We start from the raw sequence: 23,232 nt of genomic DNA on the forward strand, positions 1-23,232 counted from the left end.
GTAAAACGAAATCATAGAAAACAATCACCCGTACCCGAACAAGATCATCCACCATTCATTTCGCCTCGAGATCATCACCCGCAAACCAATCATACGGTGAACCGTATCCGAGATTACCGTAAAATCAAGAGAACAAATCTGGAGGCAATCAAACGGTTAAAAACAAAAGATCGCATGGTGAGTACGTTTGTATGGGAATTCGATAGCAAAGCCAAGTATAACGAAATCTTAGAAAACAAGCATCCGTTCGCGAACTTCATCTCTGGAATGATTAGCGGGACCTTCTCCTTCTCCTCCTCGTCTTCGCCTCCAATGGCGGTTCCCCCAAAACCCTATCCCTAATTCCCCTCAGATCTCCCCCTAATGGTGTTCTTTGGGATGCTCTAGGGCCTCCCAACAATGGCGATCGTCACCGGCGACCGCTACATCGACTCGCTTGTCCGTTTTGTGGATCGCCGCGCTGACTCCCTCCTTGATGGCTCGCTGACTCTTCGTCTTAACCCCCTTGGTCTCCGCTATGTCCAGTCGCGTCTTGATGCGTTGCAGGAGCTTGAGGGCTTGCTTGCTGGTGCCCCTGTTGATTACCTTCGCGCCTATGTCTCTGACCTTGGTGATCACCGCGCGCTTGAGCAGCTAAGGAGGATTCTTGGGCTGTTGACTTCTTTGAAGGTGGTTTCTGTTCTTCCACCGCCGAGGGACCCTACGCCTCTGTCGTTGGTGTCGTTTGCGAGGTTGAAGGTGCTGGAGTTGAGAGGTTGTGATTTGTCGACATCTGCTGCTAAGGGTTTGCTCGGGCTCCGCGGTTGCCTTGAGAAGCTTATTTGCCATAATTCCACTGTGAGCTGCATTTTATCTGAATTTTTTCTCTCCTTTTTTTTATTTGATTAATCTTTGTTTGGAGCTAAGTTTTTCTTTTATATGCTTTTTTTTTTTAATATATATATTAGATCTCTGCTCTTTTTTATTTATTTTTTAGTTTTATTTTTTCCTTATGTTAAATTGATGATATCCTACTTTCCAATTTAGCAGTGCATTTACTGTTTTCAATTTTTAGCTTGTCGTGGCAGATGATATATTGAATTGCTGTGTTTTTCACTATAATTCCCCCCATAAAGATATTTTTAGTGAAAATTTTTTATTTTGTATAACTTTGAGATATATATTAGTTATTTATTAATTATTGTATCCTATTTGAGTTTAATGATTACTACTGAACGAGCCCCTTGTTAGCTTGTTAGTTTAAATTTCTGTAATCGCTTTTGTATTGTCTCTGATCAGCACAAGATCTGCTCCTCTTCTGTGACATGTTTTATTGAATTTGTATGGATGCTGAGTTACTCCTTGATGTTACATTGGATTAAATGGTTGAAATTTGGATTGCATATTTCAGTCCTTCGAGAGTCCATATGACAAATTTTTGAAATTTGAATTAATTTGCCTTACAATTTTATCTCATGGTTTTTGGTTTTTCTACCAATTTACTATGTGCACGGTTATCAATGTCCTTTTATATTGTGTTCTTGAAGATTTAGAAAATTCAGTTTGGAAATGCTGGTTGTGATTTTTGCTCATATAGTTAGTTCTGCTTCCTTGGTGGCATAACTCAGGATGCCCTCAGGCATGTATTTGCCAGTAGGATTGTAGACATAAAGGACTCACCAGTGTGGAGCCGGTTGTCTTTTGTCTCGTGCGCTTGTAATGGGTTGGTGCTCATGGATGAGTCCTTGCAGTTGCTTCCTGTTGTTCAAACCCTTGACCTGAGTCGGAACAGTTTCGCAAAGGTGGATAACCTTAGGAATTGCACAAAGTTGCGGCACCTTGATCTTGGTTTTAATCACTTACGGACAATTGCTTCATTAAGTGAGGTATGATTAGATCTTTTTTGTTGCTTTTATAATTATTTCTGCTTGGAGAAATATTTGTGAAAATTATCCTTTTTTAAGTTCCTAATTGTCATTCACTTGTTCAGTATATGTTCTGCTAGATCAGAAAGAAGAGTTCTTGTTCTTTTTTTTGTTAGAACAATAAAGTGGGACTTTGAACAGGGAATAAAAACTCAATAGAAGGCTTTCATAGAAAATGGTATAAATAGGTGACTGTTGCTTTGTTTATGTTATTTTGAGTTTCTATTTCGCTTGACATGCTTGAGCTCACATACCTTAATCCTTTAAATAATCATATCCAGCTGTCATTGTTTTTAAAGGAAACTCACCTTCTTATAATTCTATTTTATTATTATTTTTTTTATTTTTATTTTGTAATGAGATTCTTAAGAAGAATTGTTTTAAGATTTGACAAAAGAATATGAGTGTGGAAAACTTTAGGGTGTATAAGTTAGCCAATAAGGAAGTTAAAAAGGGTTGTGAGCAAGGCTAGGTGTAAGTCTTATAATACGTTGCATGTTAAATTAGGTACATAAAAGAGAGAAAGATTTTTAAGAGGTTAGCTAAGGCTAGAAAAAGAAAAAGAAAGGATTTAGGGAGTGTTAGGTTGTAAAAAGTGAAGATAATAGAGTGCTAGTGAAAGATGAGGAGATTAAGGAAAGATGGAGATAATACTTTTGTATGTTGTTTAATGTGGATAATAAGAGGAATTTAGCGTTGGAGGTCAATAATACTAAGGCTATTGATGGATTTATGTTAGAAATATTAGAGTTAGCAAAATTAAGGATGCTTCATAAGGAAAATACCATTGAATGGAAAAAGAATATTTCAGTGCCCATTTATTAGAATAAACATGACATTTAGTGTTGCAATAACTATCGTGAATTAAACTTATGAGTCATACTATGAAATTTTTGGAGAGAGCAATTGATCAAAAGTTGAGATGTGAAACAAGTGTTCTTTAAATTATTTTGTTTTATGCCTGGAAAGTCAACTATAGATGCAATTTATAATTTTATATATTAAAACAGTTGATGGAGAAATTTAGGGATAGGAAGAAAGATTTGCATGTGATTTTTATTGATCTAGAAAAGACGTATGATATGGTACTTAGGGAGGTCCTTTGGTAGGTTTTAGAGAAGAAAGAGGTTACTACTAGGCACATAGACCTAATAAAATGTATGTGTAATAGCTCTCTCACCAATATTAAAATAGTAGAGGAAAGACTAAAGAGTTCTCAATTATTATATGTCCACTTCAAGCCTTTCTTCAAGATTCATCCTTAAGTCCCTACTTGTTTACTTTAGTTATGTATGAACTAACTAAGCATATTTAAGATCAGATATCCTATTGTATGTTTTTTCTTGATGATATGGTCTTAATTGATGAAAATAGGGAAGGTGTCAACTTTAAGTTGGAAATGTGCGGAAACTACTTAGAATCCAAAAGTTTTAAGTTAAGTAGTGTAAAGATGAAATATCAGAATGTAATTTTAATAAAAAGGTGAGTAGAAATGAGGGAGAGGTTAGGATGGATGATAATAAGATTGTAGAAATAGAAGTTTTCGGTTCCTAGGCTTTATAAATTAAGATGATGCGGAACTTTTGGAAGATGCCACAAATTCGATTAAGGCAAGTTTGGTAAAATAGAGAGCAACTTTTGGAGTTATATGTGATTATAGAATATTTCTTAGTTGAAAGGTAAGTTTTATTAAAAAATTAGTTGGGCCAACTATGATGTACGAGTCAAAATATTGGGTTATTTACTATTTAGAAACAACATACTCAAAGGATAAGTGTGGCTAAGATGAGAATGTTAAGATGGATTTTAAGCATAACTAAAAGGTACCAATTTAAGGAATGAACTTATTCAAAATAGATTGGGAGTAGCACCTATTACTGACAAGTTAAGACGAAATTGATTAAGATGGTATGAATATGTCCTTAGAAGACTGGTAAATGCCCCCATAAAACAAGTTGAAAATTTTCATGTAGAGAATCATAGAAGAGGAAGAGGTAGACTTAAAAAAATGTTTAACAAGATGTCAAGAACTTTACAAAATGATATGTCTGAGCTAGGTTTATCTAGTCTTTTGGGCCTTGATAAAACAATATGGAAGGGAAGAATTCATGTAGCTAATCCCAAATAGTTAGGACTAATGGCTTGTTGTAATGAGATCCTCAAAGAATTAGTTTCCTTTTGGTAGCCCTGTGATAAGAGATCTTAGTTTTGCAAACATTTGGGACATTAAGGTTTTGTAACTAATTGTATAATTTCTAAGACAAAGGTAACATGTAATATGTAAAGAGTTACCCTGACTCAATCAATAATATGGCAAATTCTCTATCAGAATGAAAATATACTACAAAGTTAAACACTATCAAAATTCTAGAAGATGCAACAAAGATGATTACATTAGTGGTCATTTGACTTTGCATGCTTGAGGTAGCATTCTAGAGTGTAAGATAGAAATCGATTGTAGACAGACTAGCATGAATATCAGTTCACATGTAATTGGATATTTTATGGAAACTCTCCTGTGTGATGTACCTCTTATGCTTTATTATTATGCTCCATGTGCAAAGTAATTCCAGATTGTTTAATCAGTTTTTCATTAAGATCCATGGTTACAGATGAGCCTCCTGCCAGATTGTTATAAAATCAATCTAGAACCTAGATTATTGCACTAGCTTATTAAAAGGCATATTGAATTATATGGTTTCTTTAGCTTAATGTTACCTCTATTCAGACACAAGGAAACTGTTTCACCGGGTAAATAACTTTGAGATCTTCTGGTCTGTTACTTCACAGGTTTCATGTCCAATTGTTAAACTGGTATTGAGGAACAATGCTTTGACAACTTTGCGAGGGATAGAGAATTTGAAGTCAGTTCAAGGTCTTGATCTTTCCTACAACATTATTTCCAGCTTTACTGAATTGGAGATCCTTGCAAGCTTGTCATGTCTCCAAAACTTATGGTTGGAAGGAAATCCAGTTTGTTGTGCCCGCTGGTATCGAAGCCATGTTTATAGTTTTTTCTCACATCCTGAAAAGGTGAGTCCTGAACAATCCATAGAAGCATATTGTGGTATTTCTGAAATTCTTGTGTCTTTTTTTGCTTGATTTTAGCAAGTACAGTTTAGCTTATTCTGCAGGATTTGCATTCTTATTTCGCTTCCATTTCTGCTTCAGTTAAAATTAGACGACAAAGGAATTAGCACAAGGGAGTATTGGGAGAGGAATATCATTCTTGCAAGCAGGCAAAAGCAACCTGCTGGTCATGGATTTTATTTTCCAGCAAAACATGATTCTAGTAATGATAGCAGTATACATCTGAAGAGGGTATGTTGCTTTTCAATTGAATTCTTTCGCCTTTTATGATGTCCCTTTTGTAAGTTCTAATCATTTATTGTTCTGCTTAAAATTACTTAATTTATCACTCATTGAGCATCAAGGGTGGTAATGTATTTTGCTTGTATCATATGTGTTGTCTATTTTGCTATGTCAAGAAATGGCTCTTCTAACTTCTCAAGAATGTGCTCCAATTGTAGAAAAAGAATTCTCGCCTTGCTTGCATTGAGGATGAGGAGCAGAGAAGATATTTACTCGCAGATGCCTTGGATCAGGAATCAGCATCTTGCGACAGTGATAATGCGAAGAAAGATGAAAATACTATTTCTGACAGTGAGACAGAAATAGTTAATTTAAGGAATAGGGTTGAGTGCCTGAAGAAGGAAAGATCGGTTCTTTGGTTGCGGGAGTTTAAAGAGTGGATGGATCAGAGCACCATGGATACTTTGGAAAGGAGTAACTGTATAGAGTTTAAGACAGTACCCAGTGGAGAAGAGGGTGTCCAACAAAGAACTATTCCAGATCATTTTGGTGAGAGCTCAAGGTATGTCCAAGATCCAGTTCTAGCTTCAGAAGGTGGGAGTAGCTCAAACATTTTGGATTCAGATATGTCATTTACAGATACTCATACGAGTGCCCCGGATACCAAGTTTGTTGACGCTAATGGAAAAGCCATATTGGAACCTTTAAGGGTGAATGGTACCCTATTTTCTATAAATGCCTCTGGTGAAAAAATTGCTGAGGCCACTACAGATCAAGGCCATCGTAAATCTCATTTGCCAATGAAAGGTGTATTTCTTTATGGTTCTTCTTCAGTTGAGGGAAGTGATCAGACTGAATCAAAGAATCATTCAGCACCACTTGCTGTCATTGACGAGATAATTGGATCTCGGTCCTCTTCCACTTTGCCTGGGTCACCTCCACAATATAAGGAGGATATTCTACACCGCCGCCTGAACTTAGAGGAGGAGTTCTGGCAACAATCAGCTGAGAGTCTGTCTCTAGCATCATCCGACAGTGATACCAGCTGTAGTGATGATGAGTCATGTAAGTTTGATTCATCAGCCTTCGAACTTTATCCACTATCCACTCAGGAATTAGTTAAACGGCCCACTAGTGTGGCCACTTCCGCAACAGATGAGGTAAATCATGATGAGCGAAGGCATGATCATCCATATTCCAAACATGATATTTCGTCCTGTGAAGAAAAAGAGTTAAGAATCAAAAAACAATTATCACCCAATTGCGATGAACCTATTTCCAACCACAATGCTACGGATGTAAGCGCCAATGGTGTCAATCAAAAGCTTAATCAAAGTATTGGTAGCATGAAGAACTTGAAAGGAAAACAAAAGCTCAGACGGAAATTAATTTCGCTTTTGGATAATTTCAGAGTTTCCAGAAAGGTAGAAGAGTCTCAAAATTATAATCAGTTAGAAGTAGAGGAAGTTGATATGGAAGCGCCAAACCGGCTTGTAGGCAATGAGAATTCTACTTATATTTCAGTGGAAGAAACTGATGTCATTTTGTCACACGATTATGCAAGCATTACACCTACTGTTTCTTATTCCTCTCTCTTGAAGACAGAGCCAAACTCTCTTGAACCTGTTCCTGTTGAAGCAATAAGGGAGTTTTTCCATGTAAACATTGCTGATTCTGATGCTCATGAAACTTGTGAAGCATTAATTCGTTGTGATTGTGCATTCCAACTTGAATCAGCTTATCAAGAGAGGTGAATATTTTTAAAACTTTTGCTTTTCCATGTAAATTGTGAATATTTTTTACTTTAAACTTTTGCTGTAACTTAACCTCTGTGCGAAAATTTCTTATCTTTATGCAGAGAAATTGCTATACTGCGGAGTAGTAAGAGTAGATTGTACCTGCTGCCCATTGATGGAGTATCGGATGGGCGAGGTTCGGTTCTCTGTGAGATGGATTCTTGTTATGCTACAATGTCTTAGGTTATTTTAGTTCCTAAACCATACATTAAGTTAGGCTGCTCATCAGTTTATTCTCATTGAATCTTCAGAAGTCTAATCCAGAAAGTTATTTTACAGGAACTCGACCAACTGTTTTAGGATGCTATAGCCTTGAAGATATAAGTGAGATTGTTGTGGGTCTAGCATTGCAAGCCTTGAGGTTTGTATGTTAGAAATTCATTTGTAAATTAATGACTTGACCAGCAATTGTTCCAGAGCTCAGTTTTCTCACTTGTAGGATACACATGGAGGGTGACATCAACTATCTGTTTCTGACAAGGACTATAGATAAAGCAAGAGATTTACTCTGTCTGTTACTGGGTTTTGATTCAAGAGGATTACAAAGTAATGGGTTTCTGCGAAGGTGATATCTCCTGCATAACAGATCTTTGCTTGCTTCTTTGTAAACTTCCATCTCATTTCTCTGATTGCTTTATATTGGGCAGTTGGGAGAAGGTCCAGATCAAAATGCTTGAGAAACATGTACATGAAAATCTTAAGATTGGCATACATTTTTACTCAACATTACTGTTGGATTGTGGTTCTCTAGCAGGTAAAGTTTTTACTGGTCTTACACTAGAGAGACCAGTGTGGTTGGCTACTTTCCTCTTAATAGGATTTGGTATTTATCCTTAGTCATACCAACTTTGAATTTGACATAGTTATTTTACTCTGTCATTTGAACTCAAGATCTCAGTAAATTAGTAAAGCCACCTGCTGATCTACCTCCCAGTGATTTTTCCAAATGAGTTTGTACAAGACTGAAATGTAATCCAAACTGCTTTTGACAGAGGTTCTTTTTTTTTTTTTATATATGTTTTCCTAAAAGTGATCTTTTATTTTTAGAATTATCTTTGTCAGAGTATCTTTGAGTAAATTAATTAGTTTGTTAGATTAGTGGTATTTTCTAATTGATGTTGAGCCATCAAACTCTGCTGTCCAGCTTATCACCTTTGATAGAGTTAATTTTGGACTGGATATTCAATAAAAGGTTTTCAATGCTTTAATTTCCTGAATAAAGCAGGAGAACGGTGGGTTCCCAGATCTCTGTTCATACTCGAAGGACATATGATCATGTGCGTGGAGAACTTCAAGCTATTTGGATCTTCAATTGATGATATGCAGTCACCCTCCTCATATTACTCTGTTGATTCTTGCTGCTCCATTTGGAACATATTTGAAGTGGTAATCTTTTTCTCGTCCAATTAATCTAAGGATTTGAAGGGAACATTATATATAAGTTAGTACCTGATGTGCCAGATACTGCTATTTTTATGAACTAAAACTATGTTTTTTCATTAGCACAAATAGATACATCGTATTCAACAAATGTTAATTGATTTTTAGAATTTAGAAGTGAATAATGGATATAAGTTAGTTTCGTTCATAAGACTAGCACACATAAGTTGAGCACAAAGTGTTGTAACCCTCGTTTTCAACACATTGTCCATTAAAACAGAGCACTTACATTCCCCCTTTTATTTTTTCTTCTTTTCTTTGCAAAATGACCAAGGCCTATATTATGCCAACAACATTTATTAAAAATGACACAGATGGGAACACTTTAAGCATATTAAGACACTTCCATGTCACGTATTTTATTTCTCTTTTATGTGGATCTGTCAGGAGGGTGCATCTACAATTTAAATTAGCTTTCTCATTTATATGTTTTCTTTCTGATTATATACTTACTACTGCTACAGGTTGTTGAACTTGATAATATGTCTACTACCTTAACTCTTGACCTGAAGAACTCCAGCAACTCTTTCATTATTGACAACATTGAAAAGGAAAGCAAACTAGAGAACAATACTCATGCTTCAACATGGAAACTGAAATGGTACTCCAAGGACACTCTTCTTAAGTTTTTAACCTTGATCAAGGCGATTCATGCAGAGCTCTCAGAGCGTCCTTTACATGTAAAATATGTATCTTAGTATGTTCATATAGCCCGTGTTTCGCATTCTTTTCTTTTTACTCTATTCTTTTGCATCATATTGTCTGATTTCTTTTTGTACAGCTATCCCTTTGTGTTTTTCTGAGTGCCAAGCAATATTCTTTTATTTGTGTAGTAAGGTGTAAAGATGTATAGTGTGAGATCCAGTCCAATTGTAAAGTATCATTTGTTGGTTTTGTGTCTTGCTCCAACATTTAGACCAGATTTGTGGACAATTTTGAGTTGTTTCTTTATTCTTACTGATATGTATTTTTAAAAGTAGAACATAGACAGGTTGAATATACATAGGCTATTTAATATAGGTTTGTTTTCCTTTGTAAAAGAGGGAAATTATTCATCAAACCTCCCTCACTTTTCCAAGAATATTCCATGACCATCTGATTTAATTTTACTTTACTTGATGTGCCTCATGGGTTGATACATGCAAATTAATAGCATTATTCCTTAAACGTTAATCTTGGTATGCTGAAACTGTTCCTTTTATTAAGGTTGAAATTTATCTCAGCAGAGTACCTTCTCTTTCCAGTAAAAATCTCTCCATTTATTATAATTTTAGCACAATATTTATTTACTTATTTCAATATTTTCTTTTTAAGATTATGTATATGGGAAATTCGGAAGTGCCAACTCTTTCTTTTGGGAGATGATCATAGTATCACTTACTATTTATTTATTTATTTACATCAACCATTTCTCAAGATGATGAACCAGTGAAATAACCCACTACTCCACTTGTGTTGATTTTCACCATTCAATCACAAATAACAAGGAAACCACCTTTTTTTTCAAAAACCAAAAGGAGATAATGCATGGCCAGTGCTTTATAATTTATATACAAATAAACCACCATACCAGCCTAGTTTTACTTTCTAAGGTACCAGTGTTCTGTTTTTGTCCATAACATACCGGCCTAGTTTTCCTTGATAAGGTATCTTGTGCAACAATATATGTCCTAATAATAACATAATATTGCCTGTCTGGGAACCACTCATGGGCCTTTATCCAGATAATTTCTTGGTCCTTTTGATCACACACAAGAATGCAACCATCCCACCAAATTATGCAGCTCAATAATTCCCACAACACAATGAATAATAACATTGCAAATAAATGGATACCAAAATCATGCCAGATACCATTGAGTCAAAGATTACATCAGAGAGAGTAGCAACATAGAAACCAGAAAAAGTTCAAGGCATCATCAAACCTTTGATAACTTTGTACAAAAGATATTGAATTTGGTCCCTCCCCACCAAAAAAAAAATTACTGAGATGGATCAAAAGTAGAGCAGTCTGTTTCTCTTAGGAGGGTTAGATGATCTTCCCCTAGGCAAACAAAACTGGGCATCCACCGCATTCAATCGACCTACCGAACAATTTCGAGAGCAAGTTATACTCTACAACAGAATCATACTTGATAGTAGAACTCCGATGACCTTGAAGGCTGTCATCAAACCATAGCACCGGCTTGAGGAGCTGACAGAAGTCGACGTGGAATTTGATGAAGGCGCCAGTGATGTGCCGTTCACAAAGGTTCCGTTCTTCCCACCACTGCAAGGGAAACATGCCTTAGCGATAACAATAAGATGCAGAGTAACATTAAAAAGAAAAAAATTGAAGCATTGACACATACCTCCCGGGAAACAAACAAGTATCATGACCTGCACCACAGATTTAAAGCCAATAATTAACATCCAAGCGATTCAAGAGTTCGACACTCATGCAGCTAGCTATTTTATGTTTGAAATACTGAATTCCGACTTACTAGGATCAGTGGTGGTGATTGCAGCAACTCCATTGAAGTAACAAGTCCCCGTGCCCATTCCCATCTGATGATAATAAGCATTGAAAGCATAAGTAGCATGCGCTTCGACAGTATCAGGATCATAGCATGGTTGTCCTTGAACAATCGCAGAGCAATCCACCTTCCCCGGCCCACACGCCCAGTCAAGTGCTGCCTGCAGCATCTTCGAGTCCGCCCCTTCCTTTGCAATACAATACGTCTGGTTTGTAGTGTCATTAGCCAGCACCAATCCTGATCCCGTCAAGTGCAGAGTATAGACCGGAACACCATTCGCATCAAACAATCCCCAGTACTTCTCCGACAGCGCACCCGGTCTCAAATCCTCATCATAAAGCTCATATATATAAGTGCTGACAGGCACACCAGGGTGCTTTGGTGTGCCAGTGTTGTTAAGTACATGGCGAATCAAGTTACTGTTATAAGTATCAGCATTGTCAACGGTTGCATCAGGCTCATTGGCATCCCCTTTCCTCGGCCACCCCGATTCCATGACTACAACAGGCACATTGGTGATATTCAAGGAGGTCATCGCGAAATAGGCTGCATCAACAACAGCATCAAACACATTGGTATAATGCAGCAAGGTGTTTGCATCGACAGCCTCTTTGTTCGGAGGCAGCGGGCGAAACAGCGCGTAGTCAAGCGGGACAACACCGTTGGATTGCATATAGTCATAATAAGGATACACATTGAGCATGAGGTATGAGTTTGTGGATTGCAGGAACTTGAGCATAGGGACGAGGACGGGCTCCCACGATCGGTTGAAAAAGGCTTGCGAAGGCGGGAACGAGTCGAGGATGATTGATGATGAATGCGGGGTGGATACTTTGATTTGTCGATCAAGGTTAGCGGCCACAAGAGCCGAGTGGATAAACCGGAGAGCCGACACTAGCACCGGAGCGGCATTGGGTAAGGAGGTGAGGACTTCGGAACCAATGGCAATGGCGGTGATGTTGACGGCGGGGACATGGGCGAGGACATTCCGGGTGACCCAATTGGCCGCAGTGGCATTTGACTGGCCAACGCCGAGGAGTTGCTCATTAGGGACAGTGACGGTAACACGAATGCCGGAATTGGCGAGGGCGGCGAGCATTCCGGCGTCGGCGTCATAAAGACGAACGTGCCGGATTTGCTGGGATTTCAGTAGAGCCACCACCTGCGTCGGAGACGGCATGTCGGAGAGGGCTGTGCCAATGTTGACTCCGATGAACGCCCCTGCCACGTCAGCATTGAAGTAACGGTCATGGCGCAGGTTAGCAAAACCCCCCACTAGAATGCTAAGTTACGCTGCTAGGATGCGCTAAAATGGCGGGAAAGCCCTTGTTAATGATCTAGAGTTATGGTACGCTACAATGCGCCTCTGACCGCGGGTTGACTACACTATACTACGCCGTAGTAGCTGGCTTATCGTGATCCCGCGAGGCAGCGGAACAGATACAGCTGGAACGCAAGAAAGGGGAGTACGGGCGTCACGTGAGGAAAGGCTAATTACGTAAATAGCCTCGGAGTGAAAATACTAGAAACTTGCAGAACGAGGGCATTTATGTCAACATGAATCAACACTTTGGCTTTCACTAGAAAAACTAAAGACAATTTATGAAAAACCCCCTGACATCTTTCTAAATTCGAATCAGGTCCCATAAAAGCAAACAAAGTACTTAAATAAAGGAATGGGAATTAATGAGTGATGACTAATAAGATGGGACCAAACCCAGTATGTTTTTGACGTGAAAAGATTCAATAAACAGCGTGGGATGTCGTGCCAAAATAAAAATAATAAGATGTTATGTCACCATTAAGAAATACAACAAAAAGAAAAGTTTGTTTATTGCTAGCTAGAGAGTTCCACTTCATATACACTGTTATTTTAGCTATTTTTTTTTTTTAAAAAAAATTGAATCAATGGAAATGAGGAAATGGAGAAGATGATGATAAGTTTGATAAGAGTAGTACTTCTATTGGTCATAAATATTTGGAAAAAAAAATGGAAAATTTTAGAGAGACAAAGGCATGTGCTTTGGACTTGGAAAAGAAAAAAAATTCCAGTGCCACCTATTTCCAGCCACTGAATGATAAGCTTTGTTTGGAAATAAAAGAAAAAAAAAGTTTTTAAGAATTTTTTTTTCCTCTTGGAAATAAAGGAAGAATATTTGTGAAATGAAATGGTTTAAAACATGAAAAAGATGAGTCTTTGAGTGTTTTTTTTTTTTTGGCTCTGTTTTCAGTTGTTGGAAGTGTCACTAAACACCAAACTCTTCAGAAAAACAAGGAAAACAAGATACCAAACTGAAGTGGTTTAAATGTTAGAGATTCAACTGATACATACTTACAGTTACTTGTTCTCAAAATATACCCTTTATTTTTGTAAGATTAACCAAGTTAAACTGATTTTACAGCCCCACTTCCCAGGAATGAAACTCAGAAATCAGGAAAAAAAAAAAGAGTTTTTGGAAGTTTAGGGAAAGGAATGACATACCTTCATCTGCAGAGGAGAGTGAAAAAACTAAGAAAAAAGCCAGGAATAGTAGTGTCATGGCTGAGCTCCAAGCTAAACGAGATCTTTTCCTCATTATAGAAGTTCACTTCCAGATAAAAAAAAGATGGAGTTTTTCCTGTAACTCAAGAGGAACAAGGACCTTTTTCTGCACAAAAGAATGGGAAATATAGAGAGGAAAAATGAATGGAAGTGGGGGAGAAAGAGGAGGAATTAAACCTGGACTGGAAGTGGTGATACTTGGGAAGTGTTGGCAATTTTTGTAAGTGGTGAACCAGGGGGTTTTATGAAACTTTTAGTAATTAAGGGGGCTTTATGCATATATTAAGTAAAGCATATATTTTTCTCGAAGCTTTTGTATGTATATTCAGAATACTACAATAAATAAGAAATGTTAAAAAAACAAATTGGTCCCTGGTGAATATAAATGCAACCGTATTTTTTTGAGATTTTTTTTTATTTTTATTTTAAAAAAATTATAGTTTCTTGAATAGTTAATTATGAGTTACTGTGTTAAATTATTAAATTATTATTTATTTTGTATAAAATTTTAAAAATATATAAAAAAATATTATAAACACCATCCCACTTACTCTGCCTAACACGTTTAGGGCGAGCCCAGACTCGAGCTCGGCTCGAGTATAGTATTCGAAGGCTCGAGCTCGGCTCGAGGTCGTTCGAGCTATTTTTTTGTGCTCGAGCTAGGCTCGCTGAAAAGCTCAAGTAGCTCGAACTCGGCTCGTTTAAGCTCGATTAGCTTGTATACATAAGTATTCTTGTAATGATATATAGTTTATATAATTATGTATTTTTGTAATTTATATATAAATAATTTAATATTTTATATATATATATAAGCTCATTTAGGCTCGCGAGCCTCACGAGCTGAGTATTTTTGGGCTCGAGCTCAGCTCGTTAACATAAACCAGCAGCTCGAGCTCGGATCGGCTCGTGAAAAATCAAATCGAATTCGAGCATTAACCGAGCCGATCTCTAGTAGCTCACGAGTGGCTTAGCTCATTTACACCCCTAAGCACGTTGCAATGGTTTTACCACTGTTCAACCATATTTGACTCCCTCACGTTCTCCTTCTGTCTTTAATGTTTATCTCCCTTTTTTTTTGTCTCTTTGTTTTTTTTTCTACGTATAATATCTGAATTGATTTTTCTATTTTTCTTTTTCTTTTTTTTTTGGTCTATCTACTCAGAAATACACCCCACTAATCCCTCTACTTTTGAAAATGACTTAATATAGTCCCTCTACCCTTAATCTCTTCCTATTTTGTCCCTCTACTCTTAAAAATACAGTCACTAATTGTCCCATTTTAAAGTATAATGGACTAAATAGAACCATTTTCAAAAGTAGAAGGATCAGTAAGGCGCATTTCTGAGTAGAGGGACCAAAAGGAAAGAAAAAGAAAAATAGAAGAACCAATTAGGGTATTATTCCTATTTTTTATATAAAATATTCACAATTTAAGTTTTGCTTATATATTAGGAATCAAAACATAACTCAGTGATTTTCTCGAGACCTCTCAAATATAATACAATAAAAAATAAAAAGATGTTTGTTGTTAGTTTGTCAAAATACATATATAGAACTTAAATATGAACCAACTATTTTATTTCAACTTTGACTGCAGTTTAGTTTACAAATGTGTGTTTTGTATAAATTCTTAAATAAAGACAATAGGAAATATATTTCTTACGTTATACAGTTATTTTATAAATTAATTTAAACTAATATATATATACATTAAATATTTATGCATATATAAAGAAAATGCAATAAACTGTTATTGTGTTATTTACTTTGGTTCTTAAATTTTTAAAATGTTCAAAATTATTTGTTTTTTGCATTTCAACTTATTTTATCCTCTGAAACTTTAAAATATTTAAATAATTATTATTATTAAATACCAAACAAATATCATTTTACTTTTTCCAATCCATGTGAATTTTAAAATAGTAGTGAATGGTGGCCTGTTTCATTAATTAATTTAACCAAATTTAATTTCACCGCATGAAATAAAATAAAAAAATATTCTAAATTAGATAAATGCATACATTACTCATATATTTCAAACGAGATGTAAAGTCAACATCATATTGGATATTTTAAAAGTATAAAAGACTAAAATGAATAAAAATAAAATAAAATATAGGCACCATCTTTGACATCTATATTGAAGCAAACCTTAAATAAAAAACAATACATTCAAGTAAAATATATATATAAATAAATACTTTTTGAATGATTTTTTTTTTAACTAAATATAACAAGTTCAGTTAATACATACACTGTAAATTGATCATTTAGTCTATATGTATTTCACCAAATGATGCAAAATTTTGGATTGTAAATATTTACACTGATTTAAATTTAAAATATTTGTGGTTATTATGGTCATTACTATTGCATGTGTTCGCACAAAACTTGAATTCATGATATTTAAAATTTTTATTGAACATTTTTCGTAGTGAGTCCACTACACTGAGGTACGAACTTTTGATATTTTAGGAGATTATTAAATAATAATTATTATCATAAAAATATATTTAAAAAAATTAAATATCTATTCGAAACTCGAAAGGAAGGTAATATATATGTGTGCGTTAATTTAAGAGAAGTGTGGGGGTATAAATGTAAAAAAAGTCAGCTGGCACAGCCCCTGGGAGAAGGTGCTGTCCTTGGGCCAGAACAGCCGTTGATGATCACGTGTCACGTGCCAGGGATCGGACGGCTGAGATTTTGCATAGTGTAACGAATTGGGCCCGGGTGAGCGTGGGCCTGGGGCAGTGCAAAAGCGGGCGCATCGCGATCTACGATGTGGGCCCACTGATGACGTGGCAAATGTCGGAACTCCATCCAACGGTCATATTTTGAACTTTGTCCTTGTCTTTTCTTTAATTTTAACGATGTTTCGAGTTTAACTTTATTATTATCTTAGTCCTTTTCTTACGTGGCGCTTTGTTATTGGCCGATATGTGCTGCTGTCAGTGTGAGAATCTCGATGCATGCACGGACGGATGAATGGATGGATGGATGGCTGGATGTTGGTACGGGTCCAATACCCGCATCCGATAAAGAGTGGATTCGATCCGAAAGTATGGGTAAGATTTTTATTTAAATGGGAGAAAAATATACGCTTCTGCCCTTTTTTAAGTTTTTTTATTTATTTTATTTTATTTTATTTTTGGGGGTGTACATAGCCCATGGGCCATTATATTTATTAATTCTTATGCCCATCAAGTAAACATTTGTAGATTTGAAATTTTATGAATAGTATTACTGTACTTATAAATAGTAGTACAGTAAATAAATAAGATACATAATAATTTAATCTAAACCGTAAATTCAATGCACAATAACTGAACAAATCTGAACCGTCTAATTCTATTTCTACTACACTAACAACAAACATTTTTAAACCAAAACTGATCAACCCAGCTAACCTATAACTCTAGTACCCTAATGATCACTGTGCTCAACTGTGAACGTCTGCAGAGGATGTTTTCTCATATATGTATATATGTGGGTGTAAACCCATCATATAGGGCGGTTCTAGATTTTAAATCTAGAACATTTATAGTAGTCATTGGATGCAAATTCAATAATTACAATCCATTTATGCACAATATTTATTAATATACAACGACATTAAACAATGATCATATACACTAATTTTATATAGTGTATGTATAAATAATAGCCGTTAGATGATAATTCAATAGTTATTAACAAAACATCCTACTGAATAATTCAATAATGCATGTACGGACATCCAAGATAACATCTCATATATATATATATATATATATATATATATGCATGTTAGTGTTTGAATTCTTCTTAATCTAATTAGGTAAACAATTTTATTTTGATATTTAATCTATAAATGATTAATTATTGATGATAATCATATCATATAAGCATGCGAATATAAGTGACAAATTAGGGTTATCTCAAAGAAAATTTGCAATCCTAAAATTCTTAAAAAAATATATATAAATGAAAAAAATAGCATACACTCTTAAAATTTTCACCCTTAATTATGAAGAAGTGATAGCTCTGCTTACTTCAAACAATTAATGTGAATATTATTGCGTTTATTATAGTCGTATTTTGATAACAATATTTACATTAACAAAAACTTTAATCTTATATCACATACATACCTAGGGATGTAAATGAGGCGGGGCGGGGAATGGGATCCCCGTCCCCATCAACGCTTCCCACGGGATAGGGATTCCCCGTCTCCAAATTCTCCGCGGGGGAAAAATTCTCCGCACTCACTCCCCCGCGAGGATCCCCACGGGGTCGGGGAATCCCCGCCCCCCACTAATTTTTTTTTTTACATAAAATTCTAATAATACTATGTGTTAAATATATATATATATATATATATATTAAAGTAGAAGACCTATTTGACACTTGTCAATTTCTCATAAAAATTTTACCAATATTATTTTAATAATATTAAAATATTTATAACATAATACTAAATTATATTATTTTAAACTAATTTTTAATATTTTATCTCAAAATATATAATAAATTAATTTTTAAAAATATTATATCTTTAAAATTGATAAATAAGTTATTTATCAATTTTATATAATCTTAATTTTATCTTAATTTTTATAGAAAATAAAAAAAAATTATTAAAATTTTTTAAAAAATTTTCATACAATTATATTCGTACATCACACGGGAGTAACACTAGTATTACTAAAAGTCTAAAACATTATTAATAAATACCAAAACTATATTTTTTTAAATCAAAATATTTGGTCCTTATAATCTTATATTCATATTGAATTTTTTAAATAAATAAATAAATAATCATATAAGTTATTTTCAGTATATATATATATATTATTAAAAATCAGGGAATCCCTGTGGGGATCCCCACGGGGAGCGGGGCGGGGAATACCCTCCCCGCCCCCGCCTCCACCCCTGCCCCGCCCCGTGAGGCGGGGAGCGATTTTTCCCCGTTCCCCGCCCCGCAAGGGTTATTTCGGGGAATCTCCGCCCCGCCATGGCGGGTCCCCGCGAGGAACGGGGATTCTCCGCCCCATTTACATCCCTATACATACCAGACAAAAGCATATTTTGTGGGACGTGTTTAAGATTTATACATATATAGCAAATTAGTTCTTATTAATTTTAATAATCACAATTATGTCTATTAACAAACTGAAATTTAATCTAAACATTTAGAGACGTCTACATGTGAATTCCAATGCAATATTTTACATACTAGTCCCTTTATTAATAAACATTCTATATAAATAAGTATAATCAGATCATATATGACACTGTTAATCCCAACTTATATGTGTGTATCATTATTGAAACCATTTTAAAAAATATTTATAACAGTTAATATTTTACTTTTATATAGTAAAATACTTTCAAAATTAACCGATCAAAATTATCATCAGACACATCAAAAACACAATTTACAATATTCTCTTTTGCAATGGAAGCAATAGATCTAATAATAGATAAGTACAAACTTTCTTGCACGCCCAACATATATATATATATATATATATAACTCTAATAGGCATTATTGGTTGATGATCTCAATAAATTATATATAATAAGATTTAATAACACCTTCATGTAATGAGATTTAATAATATTCTCATATATATAGTAAATTTTTTTCTAATAATCTTTATTATTAATTTAATTTTTATATGTTGAAACTAAAGAATAAAATATGTAATCAAATATGAATAATATAATACCTATAATTATACATTTTTTTTAAAAATTATTTTATTATTAAATAGTAAGTAAAATTCCCAAACATAATAGTTTTAAGTTAAGCGTAGGATTTGCTCTAGAGTTAGCATTATTTTCTTTAACTTTTTCACAGTAGAAGCAAGAACATGGCGCAATATATATCAAGACAAATCCGGATATCGACTGGCATTTGATAATTTTATGAGGAATCTTAATTATACATTAATCGAGAATTGGGACTCTTTATGGAGAATGAAATTGCCACATAAGATATGTCATTTTCTTTAGAGACTGCTATGGAAATGCCTTCCTTTGAGGGGAAGACTTGTGGAGAAAAATTTGCTGATCCCACCACATGTATGTCCATGTTGTGATAGGTTCATAAAAACTCAAAGCCATCTGTTCTTACATTGCGACCACCCGCATACAACCACCGCTCACATCTCCCAGAAATATGCCTTTAGCTGAGAATCGAACTCTCACCACTCGGTGAAAAAGCTCTATCGGCGACCCGTATACCAATAGACCATTTGATCGTTGGCATTGGTCACAGCTTGATGTTGTAATGGAAGGGATGGAGGATCATGGTTTCAATGGTTGGCTCTTTGGCTTATTGCCCAACTTATCTAACATTGTTACATCCCAAATTAGTCTATTATTATGGAGCGTGTGGCAAACAAAAAACAATATAGTGTGTGAACGGTATCAATTCTCATTATCATCTACTTTCCAACATGGATTGGAATTTTCTGAAGGCTTGGAGGGAAGCTCGATCAAGATAAGGTGATGATACATACAACTACCGCCTCAACTCACCCACGCCAAATACAGAAGTGGAGTCCTCCTACAAGTGGGTGGCTTAAGTGTAATTTGAATGGAGCTGTGTTTGCTCACCAAGTTAAAATATGGCATGGGGGCAGTGCTACGTGATCATCAAGGACATTTTCATAGCTGAGTTTTTTGACATATTTAATGGGCTCTATTCGGCAATATTGGAGGTTAAGGCACTTTCTTTGAAAGAAATTCTAAGTTGGTTGAAGGAGACTCAGCGGAATAATGTTATCATTGAGATGGATGCTCGGGCCATTGTTCATAGAATTGCTGGTAATATTGCAGATATCTCACCTTTGGGCATAATTTTAAATGAATGCAAGTTGTTGTTGAATGATTGTCTATCTTTTGAGTTGAGCTATGTAAGAAGAACAACTAATATATATGGTCAGTCATGCTTTAGCAAGAGTCTCTATCATGTATGCTTCTCCTACATATATATTGATATATGTATATATAAAGAATAAAAGAGGAGGATTATATGTGAATTACAAACGCAAAGAATTTGATAAATTAAATGACTCAAAATACGTATAATATATCCCAAAAAAAAAAACCATTTTAAAAATGGAGCTACTTAGAGCAACTAAAAATGATTACTGATATCCATAGGAGCAAGATCCGTCTTAGAGAAATGCAAAATCATAATAAATATTTTTTTAATTATTTTTATTAAATAATAAATTATATAATAAAAAAAATATTATCATAAATCATTAAATAACTTAAATAAGATAAATTTAAGAGTTTAAAAAACAATTAAAATTTTTAATATTATAATTATGTGGATAGGATCATATGATAGAAAAATAAATATTTTTTTTTAAATATAAATTATAAGGTCCTAGAAATTTGTGGGGCCTATTATAAGTGTCATGGTTTAAAAAAAATTCAAGATAATTATATGGATATGATTATCGGAAAATATCGATAATAAATAAAAATTTATTATAAAGAAAACATGAATTGTGAAACCTTGAGAAATTGTGGGGCCATGTTATAAGACAAATTTGTTGTGCATAGATATTATAATAAATTAAGTGTTATAGTTAAAAAAAAAAAGTTAAAATTTACAAGCTAATTATATAGATAAGATTATATAATGATAATAAATAAAACTTTAGAATATAATTTGAAAAAAAAAATTGTGAGGCCCAGGAAAATTGCGGGGCTATAGGCCATCTTCAACCCAAAACTCTATATTTGGCACTTCAGTACACAAAAATACATGAAAGTTTCTCCAATCACCATCTCTATTTTTAACTGTAAAATAGAATATTCTAAGAATATTCTTTTAACTTCACAATTTATATATTCATACTATTAATAAATTTAATCATCTTTAATTTTTTCACTTTTAACATGTTTAATGAAATCTTCGGCAATATTGGTGGAGTTGGCGATAATATGCCAGACTATTAGACCCATCTAGTTCAGCCTTCATTAGTTGTATTTTGAGTGTTGTGGTTTTTTCTTATTGCTATCGGTGATAATCTATGATACGACTATTTTCTATGTTTTTATTTTATTGTTTGAATAATTTTCATTATTGTTAATAAAGTTTTATTTCGTGTATTATTTTCAATTTTTTTTTATTAATTAAAAAACACAAATTAAATTATAAGTTATTAATTTAATTAAAATATAAATCATAAATAAAAATTTTATAAAAAATAGAAAAACAAAAATAAAAAAATAAAAAAAAATTTAGTTTTATTAATTGAAAAATATAAAATTAAATTATAAGTTATTAATTTAATTAAAATATAAAATCATAAATAAAATTTTTATAAAAAATAGAAAAACAAGAATTAAAAATTTTAAAAAAAGAGAAAACAAAGAAAACTGAAAATTAAAACTAAAAATAAAAATGAAAATGAAAATGTTAAATATAGTTGAAAATGTCAAATTTGTTACACATCTTATAGTTGAAATTTTCGAGATGATAATTATAAAGACAGGATAATATCAAATGAAAATGTTAAATATAATTTTTTAGAAAACAATATATGAATTATGGGGCCATTGGAAATTGTGGGGCTTAGGCATAAGTCTTGGTCGCCTATGCCTTGGAGCCCTACATACTAGGTGCCTTGATTTGTTAGTTTTTTGCCATTTTCATAAATAGAATGCTATGAGGTTAATGTTTATTCCAAATGTACATGGATAAAAAATAAAATCTAGAAACTCACTAAAGGCCTCTTGACCTATTGACACCGAGTCTCATGTGTAGGGTATTTTTTTGTTTATAAAAAACATGAAATCAAAATGTAAAACTTACACAATATGAAGATTGAAGTACTTGTTGAGATTGTTCTACAGCTGTGCACATTCTACAAGTGCTTGTCACAATTTGCAATTTTTTTTTTTTAAATTTAAACTCAAGTAGAAAACAAATGAATTTTGGATGAGTTACTCTATGTTCAAATAGGATCCGGTTGCCCAAAGTCTACTTTAAATTGAGAATGTTTTATAAGATAAACATTTTTAGTTATTTTTTTGTTTGTTTCATGGTTTTTAGCATTCAACCATGAACTTTTACTATTTTATATAATTTACACTGTCAGTTTATTAGTTATAACTTATCTTTGACTTATATGCACACACCATTGTTATTGTTATGAAATGGAATTGAACACTCAACCCTCGCTTAAGAAGAAAAATGAGTTATCACTTTTTTTTTTTAAAGTAATATATAAACAAATCATGTTATTTTTATTTATGTTTTGAGAATAGTAGTTGACAAATTTAATTATGATAAGCATTCTGTTGATATTTTTTCAAATCTATTTTTAAATTTAATCAATATTTAAACTGACTATATTAATATTTAGTATACCCCCATGAAACATATGTGCTTTATTTTATTTGGTACGTGAGTGTTATATTTTTTTATCCTGGATTTGCCGTTATTTTTTAACTATAATAAAATTAGACTTCTTGTTTATAATTTTTTACTGACTAATTATTTAAATCACAATTGATTTTCTTACTTAAAAATATTAATTGATTAGAAGATAATTGAAAAATATGAAATTTAATAACAATTGTAGCCTTACATGAGCATCACACATGTAGCATGACAATCCACAAGACATGCATGGTTAATTAAAATAATAATAATAATAATAATAATGAAATTACTTGTCATTCTCTGTTTGTTTAATTTTTTTTAT

General features: G+C 33.7%; 2 protein-coding genes across 3 annotated transcripts; one reads left to right on the forward strand and one right to left on the reverse strand.

Moving 5' to 3' along the window:
* The first annotated feature begins 266 nt into the window (after positions 1 to 266).
* On the forward strand, positions 267 to 9,409 carry LOC120249910. 2 transcript variants are annotated; one of them, XM_039258618.1, is made up of 11 exons: positions 267 to 837; positions 1,608 to 1,865; positions 4,695 to 4,937; positions 5,076 to 5,225; positions 5,435 to 6,966; positions 7,075 to 7,148; positions 7,292 to 7,373; positions 7,452 to 7,577; positions 7,660 to 7,766; positions 8,238 to 8,398; positions 8,917 to 9,409. In XM_039258618.1, the coding sequence occupies exons 1-11, from the start codon at positions 400 to 402 to the stop codon at positions 9,148 to 9,150; spliced, it is 3,405 nt and encodes a 1,134-aa protein (XP_039114552.1). In that variant the 5' UTR covers positions 267 to 399; the 3' UTR covers positions 9,151 to 9,409. The 2 variants fall into 2 exon arrangements, 1 of the variants encoding a protein (XP_039114552.1); XR_005532912.1 differs by lacking the exons at positions 7,660 to 7,766; positions 8,238 to 8,398; positions 8,917 to 9,409 and having other exon boundaries at positions 7,075 to 7,195; positions 7,452 to 7,510.
* Positions 9,410 to 10,260: 851 nt separating this feature from the next.
* LOC120249911 (glucan endo-1,3-beta-glucosidase 3-like) lies at positions 10,261 to 13,721 on the reverse strand. The gene is made up of 4 exons (XM_039258619.1): positions 13,451 to 13,721; positions 10,936 to 12,189; positions 10,804 to 10,831; positions 10,261 to 10,721 (listed from the first exon to the last, which is right to left on the reverse strand). The coding sequence occupies exons 1-4, from the start codon at positions 13,542 to 13,544 to the stop codon at positions 10,568 to 10,570; spliced, it is 1,530 nt and encodes a 509-aa protein (XP_039114553.1). The 5' UTR covers positions 13,545 to 13,721; the 3' UTR covers positions 10,261 to 10,567.
* Positions 13,722 to 23,232: the final 9,511 nt, after the last annotated feature.

This window comes from Dioscorea cayenensis, chromosome 19 (genome assembly GCF_009730915.1).
Source record: "Dioscorea cayenensis subsp. rotundata cultivar TDr96_F1 chromosome 19, TDr96_F1_v2_PseudoChromosome.rev07_lg8_w22 25.fasta, whole genome shotgun sequence".
Classification (NCBI taxonomy): Eukaryota; Viridiplantae; Streptophyta; class Magnoliopsida; order Dioscoreales; family Dioscoreaceae; genus Dioscorea; species Dioscorea cayenensis.